We start from the raw sequence: 26512 nt of genomic DNA on the forward strand, positions 1-26512 counted from the left end.
CAATTCTCATACACTGTTGACGGGAAGACAAAAGGGAACAACCACTTTAGATCACTGTTTGGCATATCTTAAAATGTTAAAACATCTACCTACACTGCAACAGTCTGAGTTATTAACACATGGGAAATAAGACATATATCCATATAAAGAACTGAATGCAATTATTTAAAGCAGCTTTATTTATAATACCCCAAACCTGGAAATAATCCAATGTCCATAAGCAGATGAATGGATAAACAAAGACGTTATCCATAGAAGACTACTCAGCAATAAAAAGAATTAACTACTAATATAAGCATCATTGTTGAATTAAAAAATAATTGTGCAGCATGAAGTAAATCAGTTTTTAAAAAAGAGTATACATCTTATGATGCCTATTTAAAATTATAGAAAATACAAACTAACCTATTGTAAAGGAAAGTGAATCAATGAATCAATGATGGTCTGTAGGGCTGAGGAGAGTAGGAAATGAGTTTCCAAAAGAGCATGAGGTAAATATGTGATACATAAATTTACTTTCATGATTGTGATGATGGTTTCACAGCTTTACATGTATGTCAAAGCTTATCAAATTGTACCCATTAGTTAAGTGCACTTTGTTGCACATCAACTATACAAACCCATGTTGTTCAAGGGTTACCTTAACCTTTGTTAAATCTTAGGAAAGCCTTAAAAAGTGGTTCCAAATAAAAGCATAGATGTCCCACTTCTCTTGGAAAATTAGGTTGGCAACCCTGTATGGTCTCTACCATCTCTCTCCTTATGCCCTGGGAAGTGCAGCCTTGCCTCGGTGGCAGCCAATATTGGCGAGCAATGAAGGTTGCTGCCACTTGAATCAACAGAACTGCTCGCTGGGTCACAAAAGACACATCCTTGGACTACAGGACTGCCCTTCTCTCTATCCTTGTTTTCCCACCAGTAGAGCAATGCCCTTGAGGGAACAGCCCAGAAAGGCTATAGGAATCCACAAACCTCAGCTACAGGAAATACAGTTATGGAGATCCTGAGAATTTCTGTACACACTCATCACACAGGACATAGTCACTGAAGCATTTGTGGATGAACTTTTAGAAGAGGAACATTCCATCTAATTTACTGCAGTTCCTCAACTCCCTATTAATCCAGTGTTTCTGCACCAACAAAACCAACCCCCCAAAAACCAAGTCCCCTTGGTAAATTTATGATTAACATCTCTACCCAAAACTGTATTCCTTTTCTTGTCCTGACCCTGTTCCCCTCAGGATTGAGGAGTATCAAATAAAAGCAGGACCCTGCAGGCCCTCCTGGGTACAAAAGCCCCTCCATGTGTCCCTTGTTTGTTAGTAGAAAGAGGTTTTAGTCTCCAAGGTCTTCCCTGAGTTCCAAAGAGCAGACTCAAGCAGTTCCTCATTAGGGAAGTGAGGGAATACAGACACAAAGGAAAAGCAGTCAAGGAAGGAAAGTAATGACAGCTTAAACAGCAGTTCAGCAATAAATCAGAGTCCTTGTTCCTCCTCAAATGATACATATAACAACAATCTGACACATATCTTTGTGCTGTTCAGCAGAAACCAAGACCCGCACCCAGGTGGAAGATGGTGACTACATGCTGTCCACAAGCACATAGACCCCAGACTGGTTGGAACTAGCAGGTTGATGATTAAGATAACTAAAACATCACCCTGTTACCTCAATACTAAGAAATCAGAAGAAAGTCCACGAGCTGCAACACTCAAACCAAATGTTGCCTTTAAAAACCCTTCCTTGGACGTGGATGGATCTAGAGACTGTCATACAGAGTGAAGTAAGTCAGAAAGAGAAAAACAAATATCGTATATTAACGCATGTATGTGGAACCTAGAAAAATGGTACAGATGAACCGGGTTGCAGGGCAGAAGTTGAGACACAGATGTAGAGAACAAACGTATGGACACCAAGGGGGGAAAACTGCAGTGGCGTGGGGAGGATGGTGTGCTGAATTGGGTGATTGGGATTGACATGTATTCAGTGATGTGTATAAAATTGATGACTGATTAAAAAAATAATTATAAAATAAAATAAAGAAAACATATTAAAAGCAGCAAGGGAAAAACAAAAAATAAATAAATAAATAAAAACAAAAAAATAAAAACACACACACAAAAAAAAAAAAAAGAAAAAAAAACCCCTTCCTTGAAAACCATTGGAGTGTTCAGGTCTTTTGAACATTAGCTGCCCATTCTTCTTGCTTGATGCCCTACAGTAAATGCTGTACTTCACTTCATCACAACCTGGTGTCAGTAGATTGGCTGTGCTGCACATGGGCAAGTGGACCTGAGTTTGGTTCAGTAACACAAATTATGGTTCTACCTGACTCTTGTAGTCTAACAATAAATGACACTGAAAATGTCATTGAAAATTTGTACATCGTGGCACATGGCTCCTTTATAGGACCTGGGGATGAGGTCCCCTCAATGGTTCTGGGAATTATGTGAACAAGGGAATAAAATTCATGTTGGTCACAGAAGCACTGGGGGTTCTCACAACAAAGGCCTCCTCTTCAGGGTGACTTCCGACCTCTCCGAAAATCCTGGCACCAGTCCACCAATTAGGACCACAGAGACCTGCAGTCTTTCTTTTAAGGCCTTGGGAAGCAATGCAAATTAATCTGTTCACCTCTACATGCTACAGATCACAATTCTGCTTCCAAACCCCCATGGAAGAGAGAAAAGAACCGCCAAAAATTAAAGGTGCAAGAGGAGGCCTTTACAAAAGATCACAAACCAGAGCAATGTGCAGCAAGCAGTTTCCAGGTTGGTAAATTAGAACCTGGAAAAATTCATCAAAAGTATGATGTGAGAACAATAATGTCCCTGAAAAAGGTAGTCCTTCTTAGCAAGCTGAGGATAGGTCCTTTGGACCCAACCTGGGTCAGGTCCATTCCCTAAAATCAGAGAGAAAGGAATGAGGATCCTGCTAAGGGCTTGGGCTATTCATAATTTCCTCAAGCAGATGGCAGAACACAGAGTTCAGCTTTCCTGAGCCTGTTGGAGTGGTGCCTGATGTACAGGGGTGAAATGGCTTCAGCCACAGAAAGTGGCAGTGACATAAATCTAACAGCAGCTCTGGGCAGGTTACAAAGTATAATGTATCTCCTTAAAGCCTTAGGTGTAACTGAAACTTATGAGCAATCTTGCATGGTGTATGTTTGAATAAAAGAGGTTTAAATTCAGGTAAATGGCTCTCACAGTCTCCTCCAGTGTTGCTATACTGAGTGAGGAAATAAAACATTCCCTGCACATTTAAGGCTTTTCTCCAGCATGAACTCTCCAGTGTCTGAGAAGGTTAGATTTGCGGCTAAAGGATTTCACACATTCACTACATTCATAAGGTCTTTCTCCCGTGTGAACTCTCTGGTGTTGAATGAGGTCAGATTTGTGGGTAAAGAGCTTCCCACATTCACTGCACTCATAAGGCCTCTCACCAGTGTGCCCTCTCTGGTGTTGAATGAGGCTAGAACTTTGGCTAAAGGATTTTCCACACTCATTACACTCATATGGTTTTTCCCCAGTGTGAACTCTCTGATGTTGAATGAGGCTAGCACTTTGGCTAAAGGATTTCCCACATTCCCCACATTCATAAGGCTTTTCTCCAGAATGAATTCTCCGGTGTTGAATAAGCCCAGAGCGTTGTCTAAAGGATTTCCCACATTCACTGCACTCATAAGGTCTTGTGCCAGTATGAATTCTCTGGTGTTGAATGAGGTCAGATTTGCGGATAAAAGATTTTCCACATTCAGTGCACTCGTAAGGTCTTTCTCCAGTGTGAACTCTCTGATGTTGAATGAGGATAAATTTGCGACTAAAGGATTTTCCACAAACACTGCACTCATATGGTCTTTCTCCAGTATGAACACTCCGGTGTCGAATGAGGTTAGAGAACTGTCTGAAGGACTTCCCACATTCACTGCACACATAAGGCCTTTCTCCACTGTGAATTCTCTGGTGTTGAATGAGTTCAGATTTGCAGCTAAAAGATTTCCCACATTCGCTACACTCATAAGGCATTTCTCCAGTGTGAACTCTACCATGTCGAAAGAGATTAAAAATTTGTCTAAAGGCTTTCCCACATTCACTGCACTCATAAGGCCTTTCTCCAGTGTGAACTCTCTGGTGTCGGAAAAGGCTAGAACTTTGTCTAAAGGACTTCCCACATTCGCTGCACTCATAAGGTCTTTCTTTAGTGTGAACTCTCTGGTGTTCAATGAGGTTGGATTTGTAGCTAAAGAATTTCCCACACTCACCACACTCAAAATGCATTCCTCCAGTGTGTTGTCTCTGGCGGTGAATGAGTTTGGATTTGTGACTGAAGACTTTTCCACATTCACTGCATTCATAAGTCCTTTCTCCAGTGTGAATTTTCTGGTGTTTTGTAAGACTAAAGTTGTGGGTAAATAATTTTTCACGTTCTCTGCATCCATAAGGCTTTGTACCACTGTGAATTCTCTGGTGTTTAACAAGGCCAGAGATATGGCTAAAGAATTTCCCGCATTCACCACACTCATATGGCCTTTGTCCAGTGTGAATTTGCTGGTGCTGAACAAGTCTGTAGTTGCAGTTGAAGGCTTTCCGACATTTGTTACACTCATAAATCCCTTCTTTAGAGCAGACACTTTGATCTTGAACAAGTGTGTGGCTGTGGCTGGCAACTTTTTCACATTCACCCCACTTGTAATGACTTTTTTCACTGTGAAAGGCCTGCCCACTCTTGCTGCCACTCTGTAGTTCCTCACTGTTGGGTGTGGCCTGGTGCTGGAGAAGGCCCAAGGTGGCTGGGAAGTCTTCCCCAACCTCCCTACAGGTGAAAGGCTTCCCTGGCACAAAGAAGTTGCAGCTCCTCACAAGCGAGGCCCTGTCCACATCTCTTTTCCAGGGCTTCTCTCCACTGTCATGCCTCTGTTGCTGGTGAAGGTTTGCACTGAAACAGAAGCACCTCACATATGTGCCACCCAAGTCTGGTTTCTGCAAAGGGTATACTGTTTGGTGCTCAGCTTGCTGCAAAATATCTTTTAAGATGGGGACACACATCTCATAGGGGTGGGTCTTCTGGGTGGATGGACCTGCCTTAGAAGCCCTAACCTGTGACTCTCCTTCTACAGATATACTCTGCTCAGAAGGGGCCTCCTCATCTTCTGTCCCATGGCAACAACCTGAAAGCAGAGAAATGCTGAGGAAATGCATGTTTACTTTGGTGGGAAAGTGAAGCCCCATTACAAAGGTGTGTCAGACACAACAAAGAATGAGCCATGGGTTTGTTCTAAAAACAAGGAAGCTGGGGGCAAGCTGAGGAAGTGGCTGCTTGGCAGCAGTGGGCAGGCCTCTGAAGATCACAAATAAGGGAGACCTCACCAGACAAAGGACACAAGGATGGGTTGCACCACACAGAGCAGAGGCAAGGTTTCCAACTCATTCCTCTGCCAACAACCTTCAGCTGTGGGGCAGGCTGGTTGTGTCCTGCCCCAGTAAAATCCAAATGGAATCGAGTAGCTGGCGTTCAAGGAATATTTAAGGATATGTGCACACCTCATGATACATGTGCAGGTCAATGGGGGAGAACACTGCAGAGGGAGCAGTACCGAGGAACAGGTGACCCATGGAAGCCACAAAGGTGAAGGCAGCCAGGAGCCGGAAGTCACAGATGAAATAACAAGTCAGCAAAGTGTCAAGTATGGGGAAAAGGTAGAAATGAGGTGCGGTCAGTGGCACTACTGGTCACCGGGCAGGCTCCTGGTTTGATATGAAAACAGCCATGATGTCATGTCCTCCCCCAGCTGTCACTCACCAGGCCCAGGCAGGCTCTCCTCTGAGACCATCTTACCATGTCTACTCTGTGAAACAACCAGGGTTCTCTCTGCACCCTCCATTGTACAACTACTCAGAACCTGAATAACACAAGTCTTATGAAAGACAGCATAGGTGAGTGGCCAGCACTGGCCTAGAGCAACTTGCCCTATGACAGTATTCAGTAAAGAAAACATTACATATAATTGAATCACTTTGCTGTACACCAGAAACTTATACAACATTGTAAATCAACTATAGTTCAATTTTTTTTAAAAAGTCTCTAATAAAATGAGATATTCCTGGGGAAAAAAAAAGAAAACATTACAAAAAACAACTAAAGGAGAGTCTTACAAAAACAGCCCATGGATCATGTAAGTAATGACCATGATCTGGCACAGGCAGTCACAAAGAACTGTTAGCTAGAAGAAGTGGGAAGAACTGGAGGCCATGGATCTGGACATAGTCACTCCACCAGGGAGAGGGCAAGCAACGTGGGATTCATTAAGCCAACTACAAGACTCCTGACTCCCAGACCCATCTCTGCACTTTGGAGGCAACAGGTGTTAGGGATGCTTGGGGAGTCCATTACTCAGGGCATGACACACAGCTCAGTGCTGGCATCCACAGCACATCTGACAAGAAAGCAGAGGAAATTAGCAGAGCCCATGATCCAGCTGTGGAAAAGACAATGCTAACTCCAGGGAAAAAAGGAAAAACAGGACATCATCTCAGAACACTGGAAAGAGTGTGAAGGTCTTACCCAGGGATGCTACAAGTGCAAAGTTTTCCAGCATCACATTGTAGTACAGGAGTCTCTGAGCCTCATCAAGGAGCCCCCACTCCTCCTGGGAGAAGTCAATGGCCACATCCTCAAATTTCATACCCTGTCATAATGGAGACAGTTCATTCCACCATCAGCTTCTCTCCTAGGATTCCAAGTTCATCATGCCACGTTCCCCACTCCCCTCACCCCCTGCCCCAATCTATCCTCTGCTCACTCTACTCCCCACCTCAGAGGAGATACCAGGCCTTGGTGCCATTAGAATCACTCTCTCCTTACATTCCCACTGATACTGTGTCTTCCCACATCAATAGGCAGATGAGCAGATAGGTGACATCTGACCACTGGGTCTTGCATGTAGGCCACATTGCCTCTTGTCAATAAGGTGGGTGTCACACACATAGGTTAGGGAGAGACGCTGGCCACAGGGAGGGTGTGAGTGATCTGACACTGGTCTTTCCTTCACCCTTATGACCCCAACAACAGGGTTCTAGGGCCATTAGTTCACACTACCTCTTCACATGCACATCATTCTTTGAACCACACTTCGCTCCCATAGCTGCATTCCCGCAGGGACAACTTCAAAGGTCACACAGCCTTGCCATGATGGGGATAGTTCATTTCATGACCAGCTTTCCCCCTAGGATCCCAATTTCACCACCTCCCCAATCTATCACTTGCTTACCCCTCTCCCTTCCCCACCTCAGTCAAGATTTCCAAGCTCAGGTGGCACGGATACCCATTGTCTCATCATGGTCCTACTGATCACTGTGACAGCCCTAAATAACAGACAGGTGGGCAGACAGATGTCATCTAAGCTCCGGACCTAGCACATAAAGCCACAACACCCCACTCTTCTCAGGCAATTCCCCTGGGGTTCCCCAGATCATTTCTCCCAGACACCAGCAATCCTGGGCTCACCCTTGACTCTTATGCCAATACCAGGGCCCTGGAACCGTGAGTTCACACTCCCTCTCCATGTGCACATCACTCTTTCCACCACAGCTCTCTCACAACTTCACTCCCACAGCCACAGCCCCCCTCCTGCCCTACACCAAAATCATCTCCTCAGCCTCTCTATTCATTACTCAGTATATGTGATCCACAGAATGCTTGGCAAATTCAAACACGATCAAGTACGACCCTAGACGGTGACGGTCCCCACTGACAAAGGCAGCCTTGAGTCCTGCTATGAAGGCCTCCTTCCTTGACTGTCCCTTGCTTCAATCTCACCCACTGAGAACCATATCAGATCTCAGATACCCATGGCCCTACTCCACTTTTGCTGCACTTGATGAACCCTCACCAGTCATAGCTTTCCTTTCTCCACCTAACCCTCATTCACGGCCCAGCGCCTGGCCCTTTACATCATCTGTGAGTTTCCCAGATGACCACTTGTGTCCCCAAGCTAATCTGCCAGCCTGACTAGAACACCCCAGGTCCCACCAAGGGTTACAACAAAACCCTAGTGAGTTGGTAGAGCAGTGAATAAACACCAGCTTGTCTGAATTACTCCCGATGATGCCTCTGAATCCATCTCATGTCCACTGATCCTTCAGAAGCCTTGGTCGCATGCCAAAACATTTACCCTTACAACCCTCTCTGTGACTAACTCCTTCACCCATGTTGTGACACCCACCTCCCACAACCAGGGCTCCAAACAGGAAACCCAGTCCGCAGGCCCATTCTCTTCTTCCTAGGCTATTATTACCATTATCTTCCTCACGAGGACTCCCCATACTAAAACGATCTACAGCTCCTCCCTGGTCCACACTGTCTACTACCTTCTGGATAAGTCTCCATCCCAAACTCCTCCTCAGAGTTCCAGATGCCCACAAACTGCACTCTGAAAAACCTCATATCCTTAAGAGGTCAAGAATAGAACTTCTAATATCCCCAGTGAAAATTACTCTTACTATGGACTTCCCCGTATCAGTTGGTAGAGCTTCCATCCTTCCACATGTAAAATCCATACTTTCACTTCATCCCTGACTCCTTCTCTCAACCTCAAAATTAGAAAATCCAGCTTGCCATACCTAAAACACCAATCCAGAATCCAGCCACATCTCCCAACTCCATGGCCACCACCCTGGTCCAGCTACCAGCACACTCACCCAGACTATAGGAGTATCCTTTTCCCTGGTCTTCCTATCTCCTCCCTGATGCCAATACTGTTCTCCATGCTGCAGCCACAGGGAGCCTGTTGAGACCTGGGTCAGATCACCTGTCTCCACTGCTCCAAATTTCTCATTGCCCCTATCACCTCCAGAAGAGACACCCAATTTCTCACAAAGCTGTTCCAGGGAACTCTCTGGTGGCACAGTGGTTAAGAATCCGCCTGCTAATGCAGGGGACACGGGTTCAATCCCTGGTCTGGGAAGATCCCACATGTCATGGAGCAACTAAGCCTGTGCGCCACAACTACTGAGGCCACAGAGAGCCGCTCACCTAGAGCCCATGCTCCACAACAAGAGAAGCCACCGCAATGAGAAGCCCACGCACCACAAAGAAGAGTAGCCCCCACTCACTGCAACTAGAGAAAGCCCACGCGCAGCAATGAAGACCCAACGCAACCAAAAAAAAAGCCGTTCCAGACCTGCCTCCTGCTCCACTGCTCTCAGTTCCCATGAGAAAGAAAAGATACCTGCAGGTCCCTGAACCCTCCCTCGCCTCCCCTCCAGGCCTTTGCACATTCTGGTACCTATGCCTGATCTGGTACTTTCCTTATCTCATTCCACTCGTTGCCAAAAATAGGAACCATCCTTCATAACCCTAGGCCTGGTGTTTGTTCAAGGCCCCCAGGCCCAAGGCCTGGAAGAGTGGCAAAACAGTACCAGGACGCTATTACCCCAGAGACCACAAGGGTGGGGTGAGGACTAACGAGACCCTGAAATAAACTCCACAAACCAGTATTACTAAGCGATTCCGTAGTTACAGGAATCTGTGGAAGACAGGTCGTTTGGGAGTTTGACCACCACGGCCAGCATCCTTGGGCTCAGACCGCTAAGTACCCTTGGCCAGCCCAGGAGCCAGGTGAGCTCGAGATGTCTGAATTACCTCCGGGCCTCAGCCCTGAGAGCAGACTCTTGCCAGCTGTGTAATCTTTTACAGGAGTCGACCTTTCCCGTATCTATTATCTCTCTTCTTGTCTGTTCTTCCTCTGAGCAGCCTTTGGAAAACTTTTAGAATCCTATCTCAGTGTCCCTCTTTTGCTCACACCCTTCAGAATGAAAGTAAATCTCCTCAGGCACAATTTCGCCTCACATTCTTTATGTCCTGCAGACATAAGACGGACTCCAGGTTTCCCGAATCCTCCCGCCTCAGTCCGACCTCCCAGCCTTTGCACTTGCGGGTCCCTCCGCCTGTCTCCCTCTCCCACGCACCATCCCACTGTCAGAAAAAGACCTACCCACGACCGCCTCACCGTCCCGGACACCGCGCCCCGAGCTGCAGGAACGTGAGCAGGCGCCCCGGGGCTTTAGTGTCTGGGGGGGTGAGGGCGGTGAGAGCCCGGAAGACGAGCGTTTACCTGAGGCGGGTCCCTCAGCGCCGCCGCCGCCATCGGAGTCTGTGGGCGAAGCGGAGTCTGTGAGGCGTGGAGGTCCCGATCTCAGCCTGTTTCGGGTCACCACGAGGTGTGCCGCCGCCAAGCCCTGGACCCGCCTCTGTGGAGGCCTCTGGCACCTTCTCTTTTAGGACCCCTGGCTCCGAGCCTCTGAGTGGGCAACCCGACCTGAGAAAAGCCAAAATGACCGCCACAAGGAAGACGCCGGAAGTCCCGCCCCGAAGCGAAGCCCACGCACGGAAATACCTCTGCCCTGGGCTTTCATTGGCTCAACTCCGCCACCATTGGGCGCATTGCCCTCTGGGTAGTGTAGTTTCCACAGCTGCGCAGGAGGAGATTCCTGGCGTCCATCTCGGCGAAGAGACGTTCTGCGCAGCACGGAGAAATATAGCCATTATTTTGTAATAACTTTAAATGAAGTACACGCTATAAAAATATTGAATCACGGGACCCCTGGAGGTCCAGTGGTTAAGACTCCGCGCTTCCACTGCAGGGGGCATGGGTAAGATCCCACATGTCGCTTGGCAGGGCCAAAAAAAAAAAAAAAATTAAATCACTATGTTGTATACGTGAAACCAATATAATATTGTAAATCAGCCATACTTAAACTAAAGAAAAAAAAGGTTCTGGGGCACTGAGAGTGGCGCTGGGAAATGACTAACCTTGGGGGGAAAGGAATGTGATTACCCCTTTTTAAAGGGGCGGTTCGCGGGTTTCCGGGGAGTGTTGTCTGCCACGGATCATTTGTTTAGAGACATTATTCCGGCCTCTATAAGCTCAAAATGGCCCCCTGTGGCTAAAAAGATTATTCCAATTATTTCCAAAGGCTACAAATGCGAGCGGACATATTCTCATTCAGACTCAAAATGCATCCGGTCTTAGCTGGAATGTAATAAACGTTTTCTTACTATTCAAATACATACAGTTAGAAGTGTTGGTTGTTTTTTAACTCTGTATGTCTAGTTAGGGCCATGACTTGGACGATGAGTAACGATGTTTAGGCCTCCCTGAAACAGGAGGACAAGAAGTTGTCTCTGCCTCTGTTTCCCAGAGAACATCTTTCATGCCTGTATCCTCACTGATTGTGTCTAAACCATAAAGGAGAACTGTCTAGCCACTTAATATTTCTTACTCAATGGCTAAAGATATATTCAGTCCCTTTAGGAATCTGACATCTATCTCAAATGGAGAGCAACTTATGAAATTGTTTTGGTATAGTGTAGTGCCTGCTCAATGAGTGATAGTGTACTCAGGCAGAGGGCATGTGCAAAAGGGGCATCTGAACCCCATCATCTCATCTCCTTGCTGGGAGGGGGTTATCATTTCTCCAGTGATTGTTGGGACTGTTGTGCATGAGGAATAGATGATATCGAAAAAAAAAAGTTGTGAAATGCGAATTATAAGGAACTATTTATAATGATTATGTAGTTAGTCAAAGAGTGGCAGAGAGAACTCTGGGGAAGCATCTGAAGAAGGTGAAAAAAGTTAAGACCTCAATAATTTTTATTAGGAGATACTAAAGTCTGAGAAGAGATGTTAAGCTGAGCTCAATGTTTTTTCCCTGATTTAAACATTTATTTTTATTTTTGACGTATAGTTGATTTATAATATTATGTTTCAGGTGTACAACATAGTGATTCAAAATGTTTATAGATTATACTTCATTTAAAGTTATTACAGGGGCTTCCCTGGTGGCGCAGTGGTTGAGAATCTGCCTGCCAATGCAGGGGACACGGGTTCGAGCCCTGGTCTGGGAAGATCCCACTTGCCGCGGAGCAACTGGGCCCGTGAGCCACAAATACTGAGCCTGTGCGTCTGGAGCCTGTGCTCCGCAACAAGAGAGGCCATGACAGTGAGAGGCCCGTGCACCGCAATGAAGAGTGGCCCCTGCTCGCCGCAACTAGAGAAAGCCCATGCACAGAGGCGAAGACCCAACACAGCCAAAAATAAATAAATAAATAAATTTTAAAAAAAGTTATTACAAAATAATGGCTGTAATTCCCTGTGATGTACAATATATCCTTGTTGTTTATTTATTTTCTACATAGCAGTTTCTACCGCTAAGTCCCCTACCCCTATCTTGCCCCTCCCCTCTTCCCTCTCCCCACTGGTAACCACTACTTTGTTCTCTGTATCTGTGAGTCTGTTTCTGTTTTGTTATATTCACTAGTTTGCTGTATTTTTTGGATTCCACATGTAAGTGATATCAAACAGTATTTGTCTCTCTCTTTTTCACTGAGCATAATACCCTCCAGGTCCATCCATGTTGCTGTAAATGGCAGAATATCATTTTTTATGGCTGAGTGGTATTCCACTGTGTGTGTGCGTGCATGCATGTGTCTGTGTGTGTACCACATTTTTTTATCCATTCATCTGTTGATGGGCACTTAGGTGGCTTCCATATCTTGGCTATTGTAAATAATGCTGCTATGAACATTGGGTGCATGTACCTTTTCAAATTATTATTCTTGTTTTCTTTGGATATATACCCAGGAATGGAATTGCTGGATCACATGGTAGTTCTATTTTCAGTTTTTTGAGAAACCTCCATTCTGTTTTCCACAGTAGACATTAACTGCTCTGGGACATCCAAGGAATGGGGAAACGATCACGAAAATAATTCCAACAATAACAGCAGCAGCAGCTGAGTCTCCATGAACCTCACTGTGCACCCACCCCGGGCTTCACGTGCCATGATAAAGGGACTGTCCCCAGTTCTGCAGCTAGACTTCCAGGTTTGAATCCAGCCTCTTGAATCTGATACTCGTCTGTGGTGCGACCTTGGGGGACCCACTTCATCTTTGTGATTCTGGATTTCCCCAGCGATACAGTGATAGCTCCCAATGCCCAGAGTGCTGTGAGAATTAAAAAGAAATGCTCCAAATGCAAATCCTGGAATCCTGGTACCAGTACGGGCTGTGTTTTGTTGCTTTGACTGACCCTCACAGAGGCTATGGTGAACACCTTCATCACCTCCCTGTCACAGTCAGTGAAGTAAATCTTGGGGAGCTCTAGAGTGGCCCACAGATTCCCTGGGATTCCACACTGAGACCTCAGTAACCTGAAGCCACGTCCTCCAGTGGATCAGAGGGTTCTAGAAAGCCCCATTTGTTTCTCACAAGCACCTGGGGACAGAAGGGCCCAGAGGTATGTGGCTTGGGGATATCACCTGCAGGTGTGGCTGGTGGTGTAGCCACTGCACACAGAACGGGCACCTCAGCTCCTCCAAAGGCCTGAGAGCAGGGCTGCTCTTTATCCCCATTTTACACAGGAGACAACCCAGAGTGAATTGTTTTGCCTGTGGTCCCAGTGATGGCTGGCGATGAGATTTAAACCCACATTGTATGGCCCACGTTTGGGGAGTCTTATCACTGACCTATTCTTTGGCTTCCAGAAGGGCTTCGGAATGTCTATTCTAATACCACCTGGTCCACCTTTTTTTTTTTTTTTTTGTGGCTGCATTGGGTCTTTGTTGCTGCACACAGGCTTTCTCTAGTTGCAGCGGGCAGGGGCTACTCTTTGTTGCGGGCGCAGGCTTCTCATTGCAGTGGCTTCTGTTGTTGCAGAGCACGAGCTCTAGAGTGCAGGCTCAGTAGTTGTGACATACAGGCTTAGTTGCTCCGGGGCATGTGGGATCTTCCCAGACCAGGGCTTGAACCTATGTCCCCTGCATTGGCAGGCGGATTCTTAACTACTGTGCCATCAGGGAAGTCCCACACCTGGTCCACCTTAAAGTCCTGCTCCAACCCACCAATCCCCAAGATAGACCAGGAAAATGGGTGAAAACTACAAAGCAGGGCTTTATTATATTATTAAACATCTAACTTAGGAAAGTGATGAAGTGTGTTAATAATGCAGATGAATCTATAATGCAAATTAAGTGTATGATAAATATGAACATTACATTGTGTATAGCATACAAATTTGCAAAAATTAATAATTTTATTTATTTATTTATTTATTTGGCTGCGTCGGGTCTTAGTTGTGGCACGTGGGATTTTAGTTGCGGCATGCAGGATCTTTCATTGCAGTGCGTGGGCTTCTCTCTGGTTGTGGTGCGCAGGCTCTAGAGCACGTGGGCTTAACTGCCCCACTGAATGTGGGATCTTAGTTCCCCAACCAGGGATCGAACCCATGTCCCCTGCATTGGAAGGCGGATTCTTAACCACTGGACCACCAGGGAAGTCCCCAAATTTGCAGAAATTAGGAAATATTTTTCCGGAATTGAAAACAATTATTCCATAAAGCAAAGGAATCACTTATGTTATTCAAGGAGTAAAATGGGTAAAATTCCAATATATCTTTGTTATTTTACTGTCCTATTTGTTAAAAGGAAATAGCCCTAACTCATAAAGGAAAATAGCCCAAATGATATGAGCACACATTTTACCAAAGACATACAGATAGCATATACACATCCGAAAAAATGCTCATCATGAATCCTTAAGGAAATCCAATTAAAGCAACACTGAAATAGCATGACAAGCTTATTAAGAGGGCTAAAATTGGGGAATTCCCTGGTGGCACAGTGGATAAGACTCTGCGCTCCCAATGCAGGGGAACCGGGTTCGATCCCTAGTCAGGGAACTAGATCCCACATGCGTGCCGCAACTAAGAGTTCACATGCCACAACTAAGGAGCCTGCCTGGCACAACTAAGACCTGGCACAACCAAATACATAAATAAATATTTTTTTAAAAAAGGAGGGCTAGGGCTTCCCTGGTGGCGCAGTGGTTGAGAGTCTGTCTGCTAATGCAGGGGACACGGGTTCGAGCCCTGGTCTGGGAAGATCCCACATGCCGCGGAGCAACTAGGCCCGTGAGCCACAACTACTGAGCCTGCGCGTCTGGAGTCTGTGCTCTGCAACAAGAGAGGCCGCGATAGTGAGAGGCCCGCGCACCATGATGAAGAGTGGCCCCCGCTTGCCACAACTAGAGGAAGCCCTCGTGCAGAAACGAAGACCCAACAGAGCCAAATAAATAAATAAATAATAATTAAAGGTGCTAATAATTAAAAAAAAAAAAAGGAGGGCTAAAATTAAAATAATTAAACAAATCAGTATTCACTAGGATGTGAGGAAATGGAACCCTCATACACTGCTGGTAGGAATGCAAAAAGGTAGTCATTTTAGATCAAAATTTGTTCGTTTCTTCAAAAGTTAAACATTCACCTACCCTATGACTCAGACACTGCACTCAAAGTTATTGACAAAAGATAAAATATATTCATTTTAAGAAATGTACACAAATGTTTGTATCACGTTTATTTTTAAATTGTCAAAAATCTGGAAATAACCCAAATGTCCATAAACAGATGAATGAATAAACAAATACCGATTTATCCAAAGATAAGAATACTCAGCAAAATTAAAAGGTGAAGTATTCACATAATATCATTGATGAATCTCAAAGTAGTTATACAACATAAAGTAAACCTGGAAAAAAAGGGGTAAATATTTAATGATTCCCACCATATAAATTCTACAAAATGCAAAGGTATCAATTTTAAGTGAAAGTAAATCAATGATTATTTGGAGGGAGGGAAGGGCAGGGAGAGATTATAAAAGGATGTGAGGTAAATATACAGCAATGGATATGGCCATTATTATAACTATGATGGTAGTTTCACAGGTTCATACCTACATCAAAACTTATCAAATAGTATACTTTAAATTATGTATATAAGAAAATGTATAAAGTTTAATTCAATGTAAATTATACTTTTAAATAAAGCTATAAAAAATGGCTTTACATTTCACAAATCTGTGCATCCCTTTTAAGAAAATAAATTTGGGAATGCTATATTGACCACCATGTCTCTCCTCATGCCCTCTGAGAATCAGTCTTGCCTCAGTGGAAGCCAACATTGGTGAGCAATGAAGGATGTTTCCAACCACATCAACAGGAATACAGACTGGGCCGCAAAGCCACATCCCAGGACTACAGATCTCCATTTTCACTACCTTTGTGTTCCCGCCTCTGCAGTAACGGCCTTAAGGAGAATATCAGTGAGAGACTACAGGAATCCACAAACCTTTACATGGGAGACCAGTGGTCAGCTTCCCTGAGCACACTGGGATGGTGACTGATGCAAACTGTGTGGACCTGCCAGGTGGTAAAGGTAAAACGTCTTTGGCCATAGAAATTGGCAGTGACATAAATTTGGCAAGAGCCCTGAGCAGATCAGAGAGTATATAACAAGCCACACATGCTTTCATATAACTCAGACTTACAGGGGATCTCCTAACTGTGAACATTTGTACAAAACTGAACTCAGAGAGATGGCTCCTTTAGTGCCATTATAATCAACAGGACAATCGCACATTTCCTTAAAAGCTAAGGCCTTTACACAGTGTGAACTCTTTGATGTTAAAAGAAAGTAGATTTTTTGCTGAAGGATTTCCCACATTCATTACTCTTACAAGGTGTTTCACCAGTGTGAACTTTCTGATGACAGCAAAGTCCGGAGCTGAAGGTGATAGATTTCCCACATTCATTGCACTCATAAGGCCATTCTCCAGTGTGAACTCTCTGATGACAACGGAGGCCAGACCTAGCAGTAAAGATTTCCCACATTCATTACACCCATAAGGCCGTTCTCCATTGTGAATCTTCTGATGATAATGGAGGCCAGTGCTACAGGTAAAAGACTTTCCACATTCACTGCATTCATAAGGCCTTTCTCCAGTGTGAACTCTCTGATGACAACGGAGGCCAGACCTAGCAGTAAAGATTTCCCACATTCATTACACCCATAAGGCCGTTCTCCATTGTGAATCTTCTGATGATAATGGAGGCCAGTGCTACAGGTAAAAGACTTTCCACATTCACTGCACTCATAAGGCCTTTCTCCAGTATGAACTCTCTTATGATCATGGAGGCCAGACCTAGCAGTAAAAGATTTCCGACATGCACTGCACTCATAAGGCCTATCTCCTTCGTAAACTCTCTGATGATAATGGAGGTCTTTGCTATAGGTAAAAGACTTCCTGCATTCATTGCACTCATAAGGCGTTCCTCCAGTGTGAACTCTCTGATGATAATGGAGGCCAGACCTATCAGTAAAAGACTTCCCACATTCAGTGCACTCATAAGACCTTTCTCCAGGGTGAACACTCTGTTGTTGAGTAAGGATGGAGCTATAGCTAAAAGATTGTGCACATTCACTGCACATGTATCATTTTTCTCCAATGTGACTTTTTTGGAGATAAACGAGCAAAGATTTGTAGCTAAAGGATTTCCCACATTTGCTGCACTTGTACTGCCTTGCCCTAGTATGAACTCTTTCATGTTGACTGAGGGTCGAGCTCCGCTTAAAAGATTTGCCACATTCACCACACATGTAAAGCCCTTCTATAGTGTGGACTTTCTGATGCACAACATACAAGGATTTGAACCTGAATGCTTTCCCAGGGTCCTGGCACACAAAAACACTGTCTTCCAGTGTGGACACCCTGGTCCTGATCAGGTGTGTTTTGGGGGTTAAAGGCTTTCTTGCATTCTCCCCAGGTATAATGATTTTTTCTTCTTTGATAAGTCACCCCACACTCAGAGATGTTGTTTGGCTTCTCCTGGGAGTGAGTGGCCTGTTGCTGGAGGTGTCCTGACAAGATTAGGAAGTCCTTCCCAAGCTCCCTGCAGGTAAAAGGCTTCCCTGACTCCTGGAAATTGCAGTTCTTCACAAGTGAAGCCTTGTCTACACTGCCTAAAAAGGGTTTTTCTCTCATGTGCTGCTTCTGGTGTTGTTTGCTTACCCTGAAATAAAAACATTTTGCACATGCCCCACACCTCAAGAGATTCTGGCCGTGTTGTGTTCCCTGCTGCTCAGCCAACTGGAAAATGTCTCTCAAGACTGGACCACAGGGCTTCCCTGGTGGCGCAGTGGTTAAGAATCCACCTGCTAATGCAGGGGACATGGGTTCGTGCCCTGGTCCGGGAGGATCCCACATGCCACAGAGCAACTAGGCCTGTGTGCCACAACTACTGAGCCTGCACTCTAGAGCCCACGAGCCACAACTACTGAAGCCCGTATGCCTAGAGCCCGTGCTCCACAACGGGAGAGGCCACCACGGTGAGAAGCCTGCGCACCGCAGCTAGAGAAAGCCCGTGCACAGCAACGAAGACACAACGCAGCCAAAAATAATTAAATAAATAAATAAATATTTTTTAAAATATTAAAAAAAAAAAGACTGGACCACACATCTCGCAGGGGTGGGTCTTCTGGGAAGATGCAGCTGGACTGGGAGTTCTGGCCTGTGAGATTCCTATAGAAATGCTTTGTTCAAAGGGTACCTCTGCATCCTGTGCTCCACAGCAACAACCTGAACCCAAAGAAATACTGGTGAAGTATATGTTGACACTATAGGAATGGGGCAAGCCCATCACAAATGTGCATCTGTCACATCTAGGCATGGGTCCAGGGATACTTTTGAAGACAAGCAGGTTGAACTCTGAGGAAATGGCTGCTGTGCACTGCTGGGCTCCTAAAGTCACCGAACAGTGGAAACCCCACCAAGGGAAGGACACAAAGACAGTGTATAACACGAGGAACAGAGGTAGGGTTTACAACTTACTCCTCTGTCATTGGCTTCCTACAGAACCATTCCTGTTGGTTGACATGAGGTTGTGTAGAAGAATGTGAATGTACCCATCCCATGAAAATCAACTGCAACAGAGTAGATACTGTTGAAAGTCAATATAAGGATATATGCACACCTCCAAGCACAGCATGCATGGCCTGATGTTGGAGAGCACTACAGGGAGACCTGTCAAAGAAATGGTTGAGATGTGGGGTTTAGAGAGATCGAGATTACCGCTGGAAGGAAACCAGAGTGTAAATGATAACTACTAGAACTGACAAGTTGGCAAAGTATCAACAATGTGGAAGAACAAATGGCAATGGGATGTGGACCCAGGCAATGGAAACAAAACACTGGTTGAATGGGACAGGTCTCTGGTATGGTCTTACACACAGCCCTGGTCTCACACCATCGCCAACTGCCATTCACCAAGGCCAGGCTCCCTCTGAGCCCACTCTTCCATGACTGGAGTCATGTCTATCCTGTGATGCACAAAGGATTCTCCCCCCAACTCCTAGTTGAGCAAGTACGTGGGACACATGATGCAAGTCCTAAGAGAAAAACAGCACAAAAGAATGGCCAGCACTGTCCCAGAGCAACTCAGCACAAAAAAAGACTAGAGAAAAGAGATCTATGTGAGTGATGCCAGTGAGACGACAGAATAAGAGATACTAGCATTCATTCCCTTTCCAAAAACAATTAGACAGCTATCAATGAATAAAAATAGCCCTGGGGTGGGTGCGGGGTACAGCATAAGTGTCCAATTAAGACAAACAGCAACACAGTGGAGCAAAAGAAGGAGAATAACTGCACAGAAAGGATTGCTGGGAAAACTGGCTTAGCAGAGATGCCTGGATGGTTAGGATCAAAGTACGTAAGTGAGAGCTACTTGTGTCAGCCACTGGGCTTGTGCCATCATGGTCCCTAGTGGCCTGCTCTGTGGAGGACCCCAGCAGGCTTTGTCACTGACAACAAAGAACCTGTCCGATAGCGGCAGACTCCCCAGTTTTCACATTAGAGGATCCTATAGAGTTCATCAGCATGGATTCCAAAGGAAATCCCCTTAGCCATAACATCCTCAATGGGAGAAAAAGAGATCAGTGGATTCCCAGCAGTCTTTGGCACCAAAGACTCCAAAAGCCATTGCCACCACTGCATACTACTGCTGCCATGGTCACTGAGGACCCCTACAATCTTCACCATTCTGATCTCAGCTGACAGATCTGCACAGAGACTATACTCCCGGGGTCTTCACTGGAGTCAAAACCACAATACCCCACCCAGCCACCACCCTTGCATTCACATAAAGGTGAAGCTATTTCTCTAACCAAAATTCACCCCAAAAGGTTGAAAGAAATGACTGATTCACCACACGTACACACATTGACACAAAGATAAAAGAAACATGAAAAACAAGGAAACATAATACCATCAAAGGTACATAATAATTTTCCAGTAACCAACCTCAAAGAAATGGAGATCTATGAACCACCAAAGGATTCAAAATAAATGTTTTGAGGAAGCTCAGTGAGGGGGCTTCCCTGGTGGTGCACTGGTTGAGAATCCACTTGCCAATGCACGGGACACGGGTTCGAGCCCTGGCCCAGGAAGATCCTACATGCCGCAGAGCAACGAAGCCCGCGAGCCACAACTACTGAAGCCTACACACCTAGAGCTTGTGCTCCGCAACAAAAGCCACTGCAATGAGAAGCCCGCGCACTGCAACGAAGAGTAGCCCCCACTTGCCGCAACTAGAGAAAGCCCATGCGCAGCAACAAAGACCCAATGCAGCCAAAAATAAATAAAATAACTTTTAAAAAAAGGAAGCTCAGTGAGCTACAAGAGAACACAGATAGATAACTCAACATGATAAGGAAAATGATACAGGAACAAAACAAGAAGTTCAGAGAGACAGGAATCATAAAAAAGAAACAGAAATTCTGAAGTTGAAGAATACAACAAATGAAAAGAAAAATGCAACAGAGTATCAACAACACACTTGGTCAAGCAGTGGAAAGAATATGTGAACTCAAACACAGGTCATTTATCATCCAGCCAGAGGGGGCAAGAAAGTGAAGTCAGCATAGGTAAACTATGGAATACCACCAAGCAAAACAATATTTGCATTATTGGAGTCCCAGGAGAAGAAGAGAGAGAAAGAAAAAGTGTCAGAAAGTTTAAAGAAATAATGTCTGACTTCCCAAGTCTGGGAAGAGATGTGGACACCCAATTCATGATGCTCATAGGTCCCTGTACAGATTCATTCCAAAGAGGATATTACCAAGACACATTATAAACAAAACTGTCAGTAAACAAGCAAAAAAGCCAAACAGAATTTTGAAAGCACGAAGAGAAAAGAAACTCCTTCACACAAGGAACCCTCATAAAGCTATCAGTAGATTTTTCAGCAGAAGTCTTGCAGCCTAGGAGACAGTGGGATGATATACACTTGGTCCTCTGAATCTGTGAATTCTAAACCTGCAGATATGGAGGGTTCATTCTGTTCACTGTACTATGCCATTTTATATAAGGGACTTGAGCATCCACAGATTTTGGTATCCACACGGGCTCCTGGAACAAATCTCCTGTAGATACTGTATTCAAAACACTGAAGAAAAAAACTGCCAAACAAGTATACTTTACCTAGCAAAGCTGTCCTGCACAATTAAGGAAAGACTTTAGACAAACAAAAGCTGAGGGAGTTCAATGACACTCAGCCTGACTTCTAAGAAATGCCAAAGGGAGAAGAGACTACTTAGTCCTGGGCCTTGCACATTTGTCTTTCTCTCCATCTGAACTGAAGGCCTCTGTCGCAACCATGCTCTACCAGATCACTGGTCAGGCCAAGAAGCATCCTAGCTTGATCCCCTCTTTGTATTTATTAGAGTGGGAGGTACTGGAGCAGCATTGTATGTCTTGCACCTGGAATTGTTCAATCCAGATGTCAGCTGGGACAGAAAGAATAACCCAGGGAGTTCCTTGGCACTCCAGTGGTTAGGACTTGGCATTTTCACTGCTGTGGCCAGGGTTCAATCCCTGGTCTAGGAACTAAGATCCCGCAAGCTGCCCAGCGTGGCCAAAGAGAAAAAAAAGAAAGAATAACCTAGAACCCTGGAAAAAACTGGGTCCCAATGATCAATACAAGTTCTACTCAGTGAATGTCGATTACAGCAAACTGAAGAAAGAAGTTCCAGACTTCTAAATGAAATGTTTCACTATAATGCTTCTTAGAATGAAGGTCTTCCAGAAGCCATCTGTACAATTTTCCACTTAACCAGGAAATATTTCCCCTCTAAATGCATGAAATCACGTTGGTGTTTTGTGTTGGGGTTTACACTGATTAATAAATACCTGAAACTTAAAAAAAAAAAAAAAAAAAAGCCAAAGGGAGTTCTTCAAGCAGAAATGAAAGGATAATAAATAGAAACATGAAAACATAGGAAAATATAAAACTCACTGGTGAAACTGAGTATGTAGTAAAATTCAGATTACTATAATACTGTATTGGTGGTGTTTAAATCACTCAAGTATAAAAGTTAAAAACAAAAGGATTAGAATAATTATAGCCACAATAACTTGTTAATGGATACACAATATAAGAATATCTGAACTGTGACATCAAAAACATAAAATGTGGTGGTGGCAGGGAGAGTAAGTTCTGAATGGTGTCAGGAAAACTGGATATCCACAGGTAAAAAAAAAAAATGAAACTGGACTCCTGTCTTATACCACTTATAAAAAGTAACTTGAAATAGATTAAAGACTTAAATGTAAGACCTAAAAACGTAAAATTCCTTAAAGACAACCTAAGGAAAAAGTTCTCTGAAATTAGTCCTAGCGATGATTTTTCTGGATATCACCAAAGCACAGGCAATGAAAGCAAAAATAAACAACTAGGACTACACCAAATGAAAATACTTCTGCACAGCAACGCAATAATCAACAACAAAAAAAGGCAATCTACAGAATGGGAGGAAATATTTGCAAGCCATGTATCTGATAAGATGTTACCATCCAAAATATACAAGGTATTCAAAAGACTTAATAACAAAAAAATAGAGTTAAAAAATGGGCAACGGACATGGAGAGAATACATACAAACAGCCCACAGTTATATGAAAAATGCTCTTCCCTAATAAGGTAGACTTCATTAGGCTCACTACAAGATTATATACCTCAAATCCTTACCTATTAGAGATCAGTACAGCAGATACTAAGCTACAAAAGAAAGGAGAGAGCAGGGTAAACAACCCAGCCCTGGCTATGACAGCAACTACTCAGAAAGCTAGGCAAGGAAGCAGTTCCCATGGTCCATATGTGAGAAGAAGACAACATCCTCTGAAGAAAAGGAAGGGAGGAAAGATAGAGCCTAGTCCAGGTCACTGGGAAGAGTAAGGGGGAAAAAAAAAAAAAAAGAGTAAGGGACTTACTCTTCAGCGAGGATACAAGTGCAGAGTTCTCCAGCATCACTTCGAGGTACAGGCATCTCTGAGTCTCATCAAGGAGGCCCCATTCCTCCCAGGAGAAGTACACGGCAATGTCCTCAAAGGTCACACCACCTTGTCATGATTAGTACAAATGAAAGTACGAATATTCTCTGAGAACCCACAGTCCAACTCCTCACACATCTCCACGATCATCCTCTTTCAAAGCTCCCCACCTCAAAGGAGATACCAGGCCCTGGTGCCACTGATGCCCACGCTCTCCTCAGGGTTCCATTAATTACTGTGCTCAGCAACAAAAGATGGGGGGCGGGGGGCCGCAGCACATAAATGCCATCTCAGCTCTGGGCCTGCCAAGCAATTCCCTTGGGGCGTCCCAGATTGTGCCTCCAAGACACAAATTTGGGCTCATGCTTCACCCTTAAGGCCCCAACTCCAGGGCCTGTGGACCATCAGCTCTTAATTCTCTCCTTGTGCACATCATTGTGTAGACACATCTCTCACATCTTCAGACCCCACAGTTGCACTTCCCCAGCTCTGCCACCTTCCTGCCCCACACCACAGACATCTCCCTGGACTCACCCATGTACTTGGCAAACGGCATCCAGAAGAGTGCTTGAAAATTACTAACATGATTTAGTACAACCCCAATCCTCTGATGGATCCACAGCCAGGTAAATTCTCAATGCTGCTTTGATGATTGATGTTGCCTGTGATCTTTGTTTCAATATTAACCACCCAGAGCCACATGTGAATTTCAGATATCCATAACCCTCTTCCACTTCCATGCTGCACTTGCTGTCCATTCAGCCACCACAACCTTCTGCTCTCCACCCAAACTTCATTAAAAGCCCAGTCCCACATGCCCAGCACAGTGACTCTCCCAAGTGACCATATTCGCCCCAGACCTTACTCACTAGCAAGAATGAAACATCCTACAACCCATCAAAGCTCACCACCAAATCCTGGTGAATTCATACAGTAGTGAATTAGCAGGAGCCCTGCCTCAGTGTCATCTTGTCTCAATTACTCCTATGCCTCCTGGACATAGGAGCAGCTATCTCCAGTTCATTCATCCCATGGAAGCCTTGGCTACTTGCTAGATCAACCCACACCATTTCCACTATCACCCCTCTCCCTAATCTCTTTTTGTGAGGTCCAGCAACCCCAATAGTATCAAGGAAGAAAACTACTCCTTAGTATGCACCCTAGTCCTTCTGACTTTCCAATAGCGTTGTCACTAAAATCTGCATTCCCTTCCTAAACAACATCCACAGCTCTACCCTGGTCTACATAACAGCCATCACTTTTGAAAGTCTCCCTCCTGAAAGCCTTCTCCAGATTTCCAGACCTGTGTGTCCAACTGCCCACTCCACTAACTGTTCTCTGAAACTTTTCAAAGTCTTAACAGGACCAAAACAAAACTTCTGATGTTCCCAAGGAAAATTCACCTACCACCAACTTTCCCATGCCAGTTTGTTGGAGCTTCCATCCTTTCAGCTGATAGGATGAAAAACTCTAGGGTCATCTCTGGCTCCTCCTTTTTCTCCCTCACCTACACCATCCAAAGTCTACTCAGCTCTTTCATTAAAAATGGACCTGGAGGGACTTCCCTGGTGGCACAGTGGTTAAGAATCCGCCTGCCAATGCAGGGGACACGGGTTCGAGCCCTGGTCCGGGAAGATCCCACATGCCGCGGAGCAACGAAGCCCGCGAGCCACAACTACTGAAGCCCGCACATCTAGAGCCTGTGCTCCTCAACAAGAGAAGCCACCACAATGAGAAGCCTGTGCAATGCGAAGAAGAGTAGCCCCCGCTCGCTGCAACTACAAAAGCCTGAGCGCAGCAACAAAGACCCAACGCAGCCAAAATAAATAAATTAATTAATTAATTGATTTAAAAAAAAAAAGGACCTGGAATCCAACCTTTTCTCCCACCTCCATGGTCATAACCCTGGTCCATCAAACTCATCTGGATTATAGCAGTAACCTCCTCCTGAATTCCCTGCCACCTGCCTTAACCCCATAATCTCTTCTCCACTGTGTAGCCAGGTGGAGCCTTTTAAACCTAAACAAGACCAACTCCTTTCTCTTATACAAATCTCCCATTATCTCCATAATAGATGCCCAGATTCTCAGGCAGCCACATTACAGGCCTGATTCTTGATTCCCTGCTCTTTGTTCTTAACAGAAAGAATGGAGACCTACTGTACCCTGTTCCCAACTCAGTCACACTGAGCATTTGCTCAGGCTGCTATATGTTCCTGAGATAACTCCCACACCATATGTTTACACTGGTTGCCAGAAATAGGAACACCACTATGTTACCGATTGGCCTGCATTGGGGTACTCCCAGGGTCCCCACAGGCAAGAGACAGGAAATCAGCACAGGAAGTGCCTCAAGACACCACAATTCCAGACACTATACCGCTGATGTCAGGACTAGTGAGGGCCTGGGACATGCTCTCTTTCCTTGTATAGATTCCCTAAGTTCTTTTTTAACCTCCAGAATCTGTGGGAAGAGGAAGGAACCATGGCTGGGTTCCATGTGCACAGGACTCCCCCGTATCCCCACCCAGCCCTGGAACCAGGTGACTTCGGATTAATTTACTAACCTCTGTGTTTCAGTCTTCAGAGCTGCCTATAACCAGATCTCTGACCCTAGATAAGGACTCTACTTATCTGTGCCTCACTGTTCTCATCACGCACATTCCCGACTGTTCCCTCTCTGAGCAGCTTTTTAGTAAACTTTTAAAACCCTAATATAGGGGCTTCCCTGGCAGTCCCGTGGTTAAGATTCTGCGCTTCCACTGCAAGGGACTTGGTTTCTATCCCTGGTTGGGGAACTAAGATCCCACATGCCGAGTGGTGCGGCCAAAAAATAAATAAATAAATAAAACCCTAACACAGACTGTGTTCCTCTTCCATTCACAACTCTCCATGGCTCCCAGGTACCTCTGTTTGCCAGTCCAGGCGTGACTCCCCCTCACACTCATTGTCCCCTAAAAACAAAGGCTGGACCCCAAGTTTCCAGAAGCCTCCGGGCTCAGTCCTACCTCCAAGCCTTTACACATGCCGGTACCTCCGCCTGTAACCCTCTCCCACGCGCCATCACACTGTCTGTGAGAAACAGGGACCCCATCTTCCTGGACACCGCGGCCTGGCTGCGGGCACGTGGGCAGGCGCTCCGCACTCGGGTCTTCCGTGTCTGGTGGGGTGAGGGCGGTGAGGGCCCGCAGGACGAGCGTTTACCTGAGGCGGGTCCCTCAGCGCCGCCGCCGCCATCGGACTCTGTGGGCGGAGCGGGGCCGGGAGCAGCAGTCCCTACCGCTACTCAGAGCTCTAC

At 45.2% G+C, this 26512-nt stretch overlaps 2 protein-coding genes across 5 annotated transcripts; both read right to left on the bottom strand.

Moving 5' to 3' along the window:
* Window positions 1-443: 443 nt before the first annotated feature.
* Window positions 444-26512, bottom strand: ZNF551 (zinc finger protein 551). 4 transcript variants are annotated; one of them, XM_059905578.1, is made up of 6 exons: window positions 26223-26405; window positions 23156-23284; window positions 10394-10515; window positions 10112-10315; window positions 6562-6685; window positions 444-5167 (listed from the first exon to the last, which is right to left on the bottom strand). In XM_059905578.1, exons 4-6 carry the CDS (start codon window positions 10142-10144, stop codon window positions 3261-3263), a joined length of 2064 nt encoding a protein of 687 aa, XP_059761561.1. In that variant the 5' UTR covers window positions 10145-10315; window positions 10394-10515; window positions 23156-23284; window positions 26223-26405; the 3' UTR covers window positions 444-3260. The 4 variants fall into 4 exon arrangements, with proteins under 4 accessions (XP_059761561.1, XP_059761560.1, XP_059761562.1 ...); XM_059905577.1 differs by lacking the exons at window positions 23156-23284; window positions 26223-26405 and adding an exon at window positions 26419-26512; XM_059905579.1 differs by lacking the exon at window positions 23156-23284.
* LOC132354036 (zinc finger protein 154-like) lies at window positions 15601-18205 on the bottom strand. The gene is given in 3 exon segments (XM_059905583.1): window positions 15601-16712; window positions 16715-16879; window positions 16882-18205. Coding segments are annotated over 3 exon segments (801 nt in total). The 5' UTR covers window positions 17321-18205; the 3' UTR covers window positions 15601-16515.

Source organism: Balaenoptera ricei, chromosome 19 (assembly GCF_028023285.1).
Source record: "Balaenoptera ricei isolate mBalRic1 chromosome 19, mBalRic1.hap2, whole genome shotgun sequence".
In the NCBI taxonomy this organism is placed as follows: Eukaryota; Metazoa; Chordata; class Mammalia; order Artiodactyla; family Balaenopteridae; genus Balaenoptera; species Balaenoptera ricei.

Coding starts and splice junctions, on each gene's coding strand:
- ZNF551 (XM_059905577.1), bottom strand. CDS start 10,144: ATGGCGGCGGCGGCGCTGAGGGACCCGCCTCAG. Junction 6,686..10,111: donor CGCTGAGGGACCCGCCTCAG/GTAAACGCTCGT, acceptor CCATTATGACAG/GGTATGAAATTTGAGGATGT. Junction 5,168..6,561: donor TGCACTTGTAGCATCCCTGG/GTAAGACCTTCA, acceptor CTCTGCTTTCAG/GTTGTTGCCATGGGACAGAA.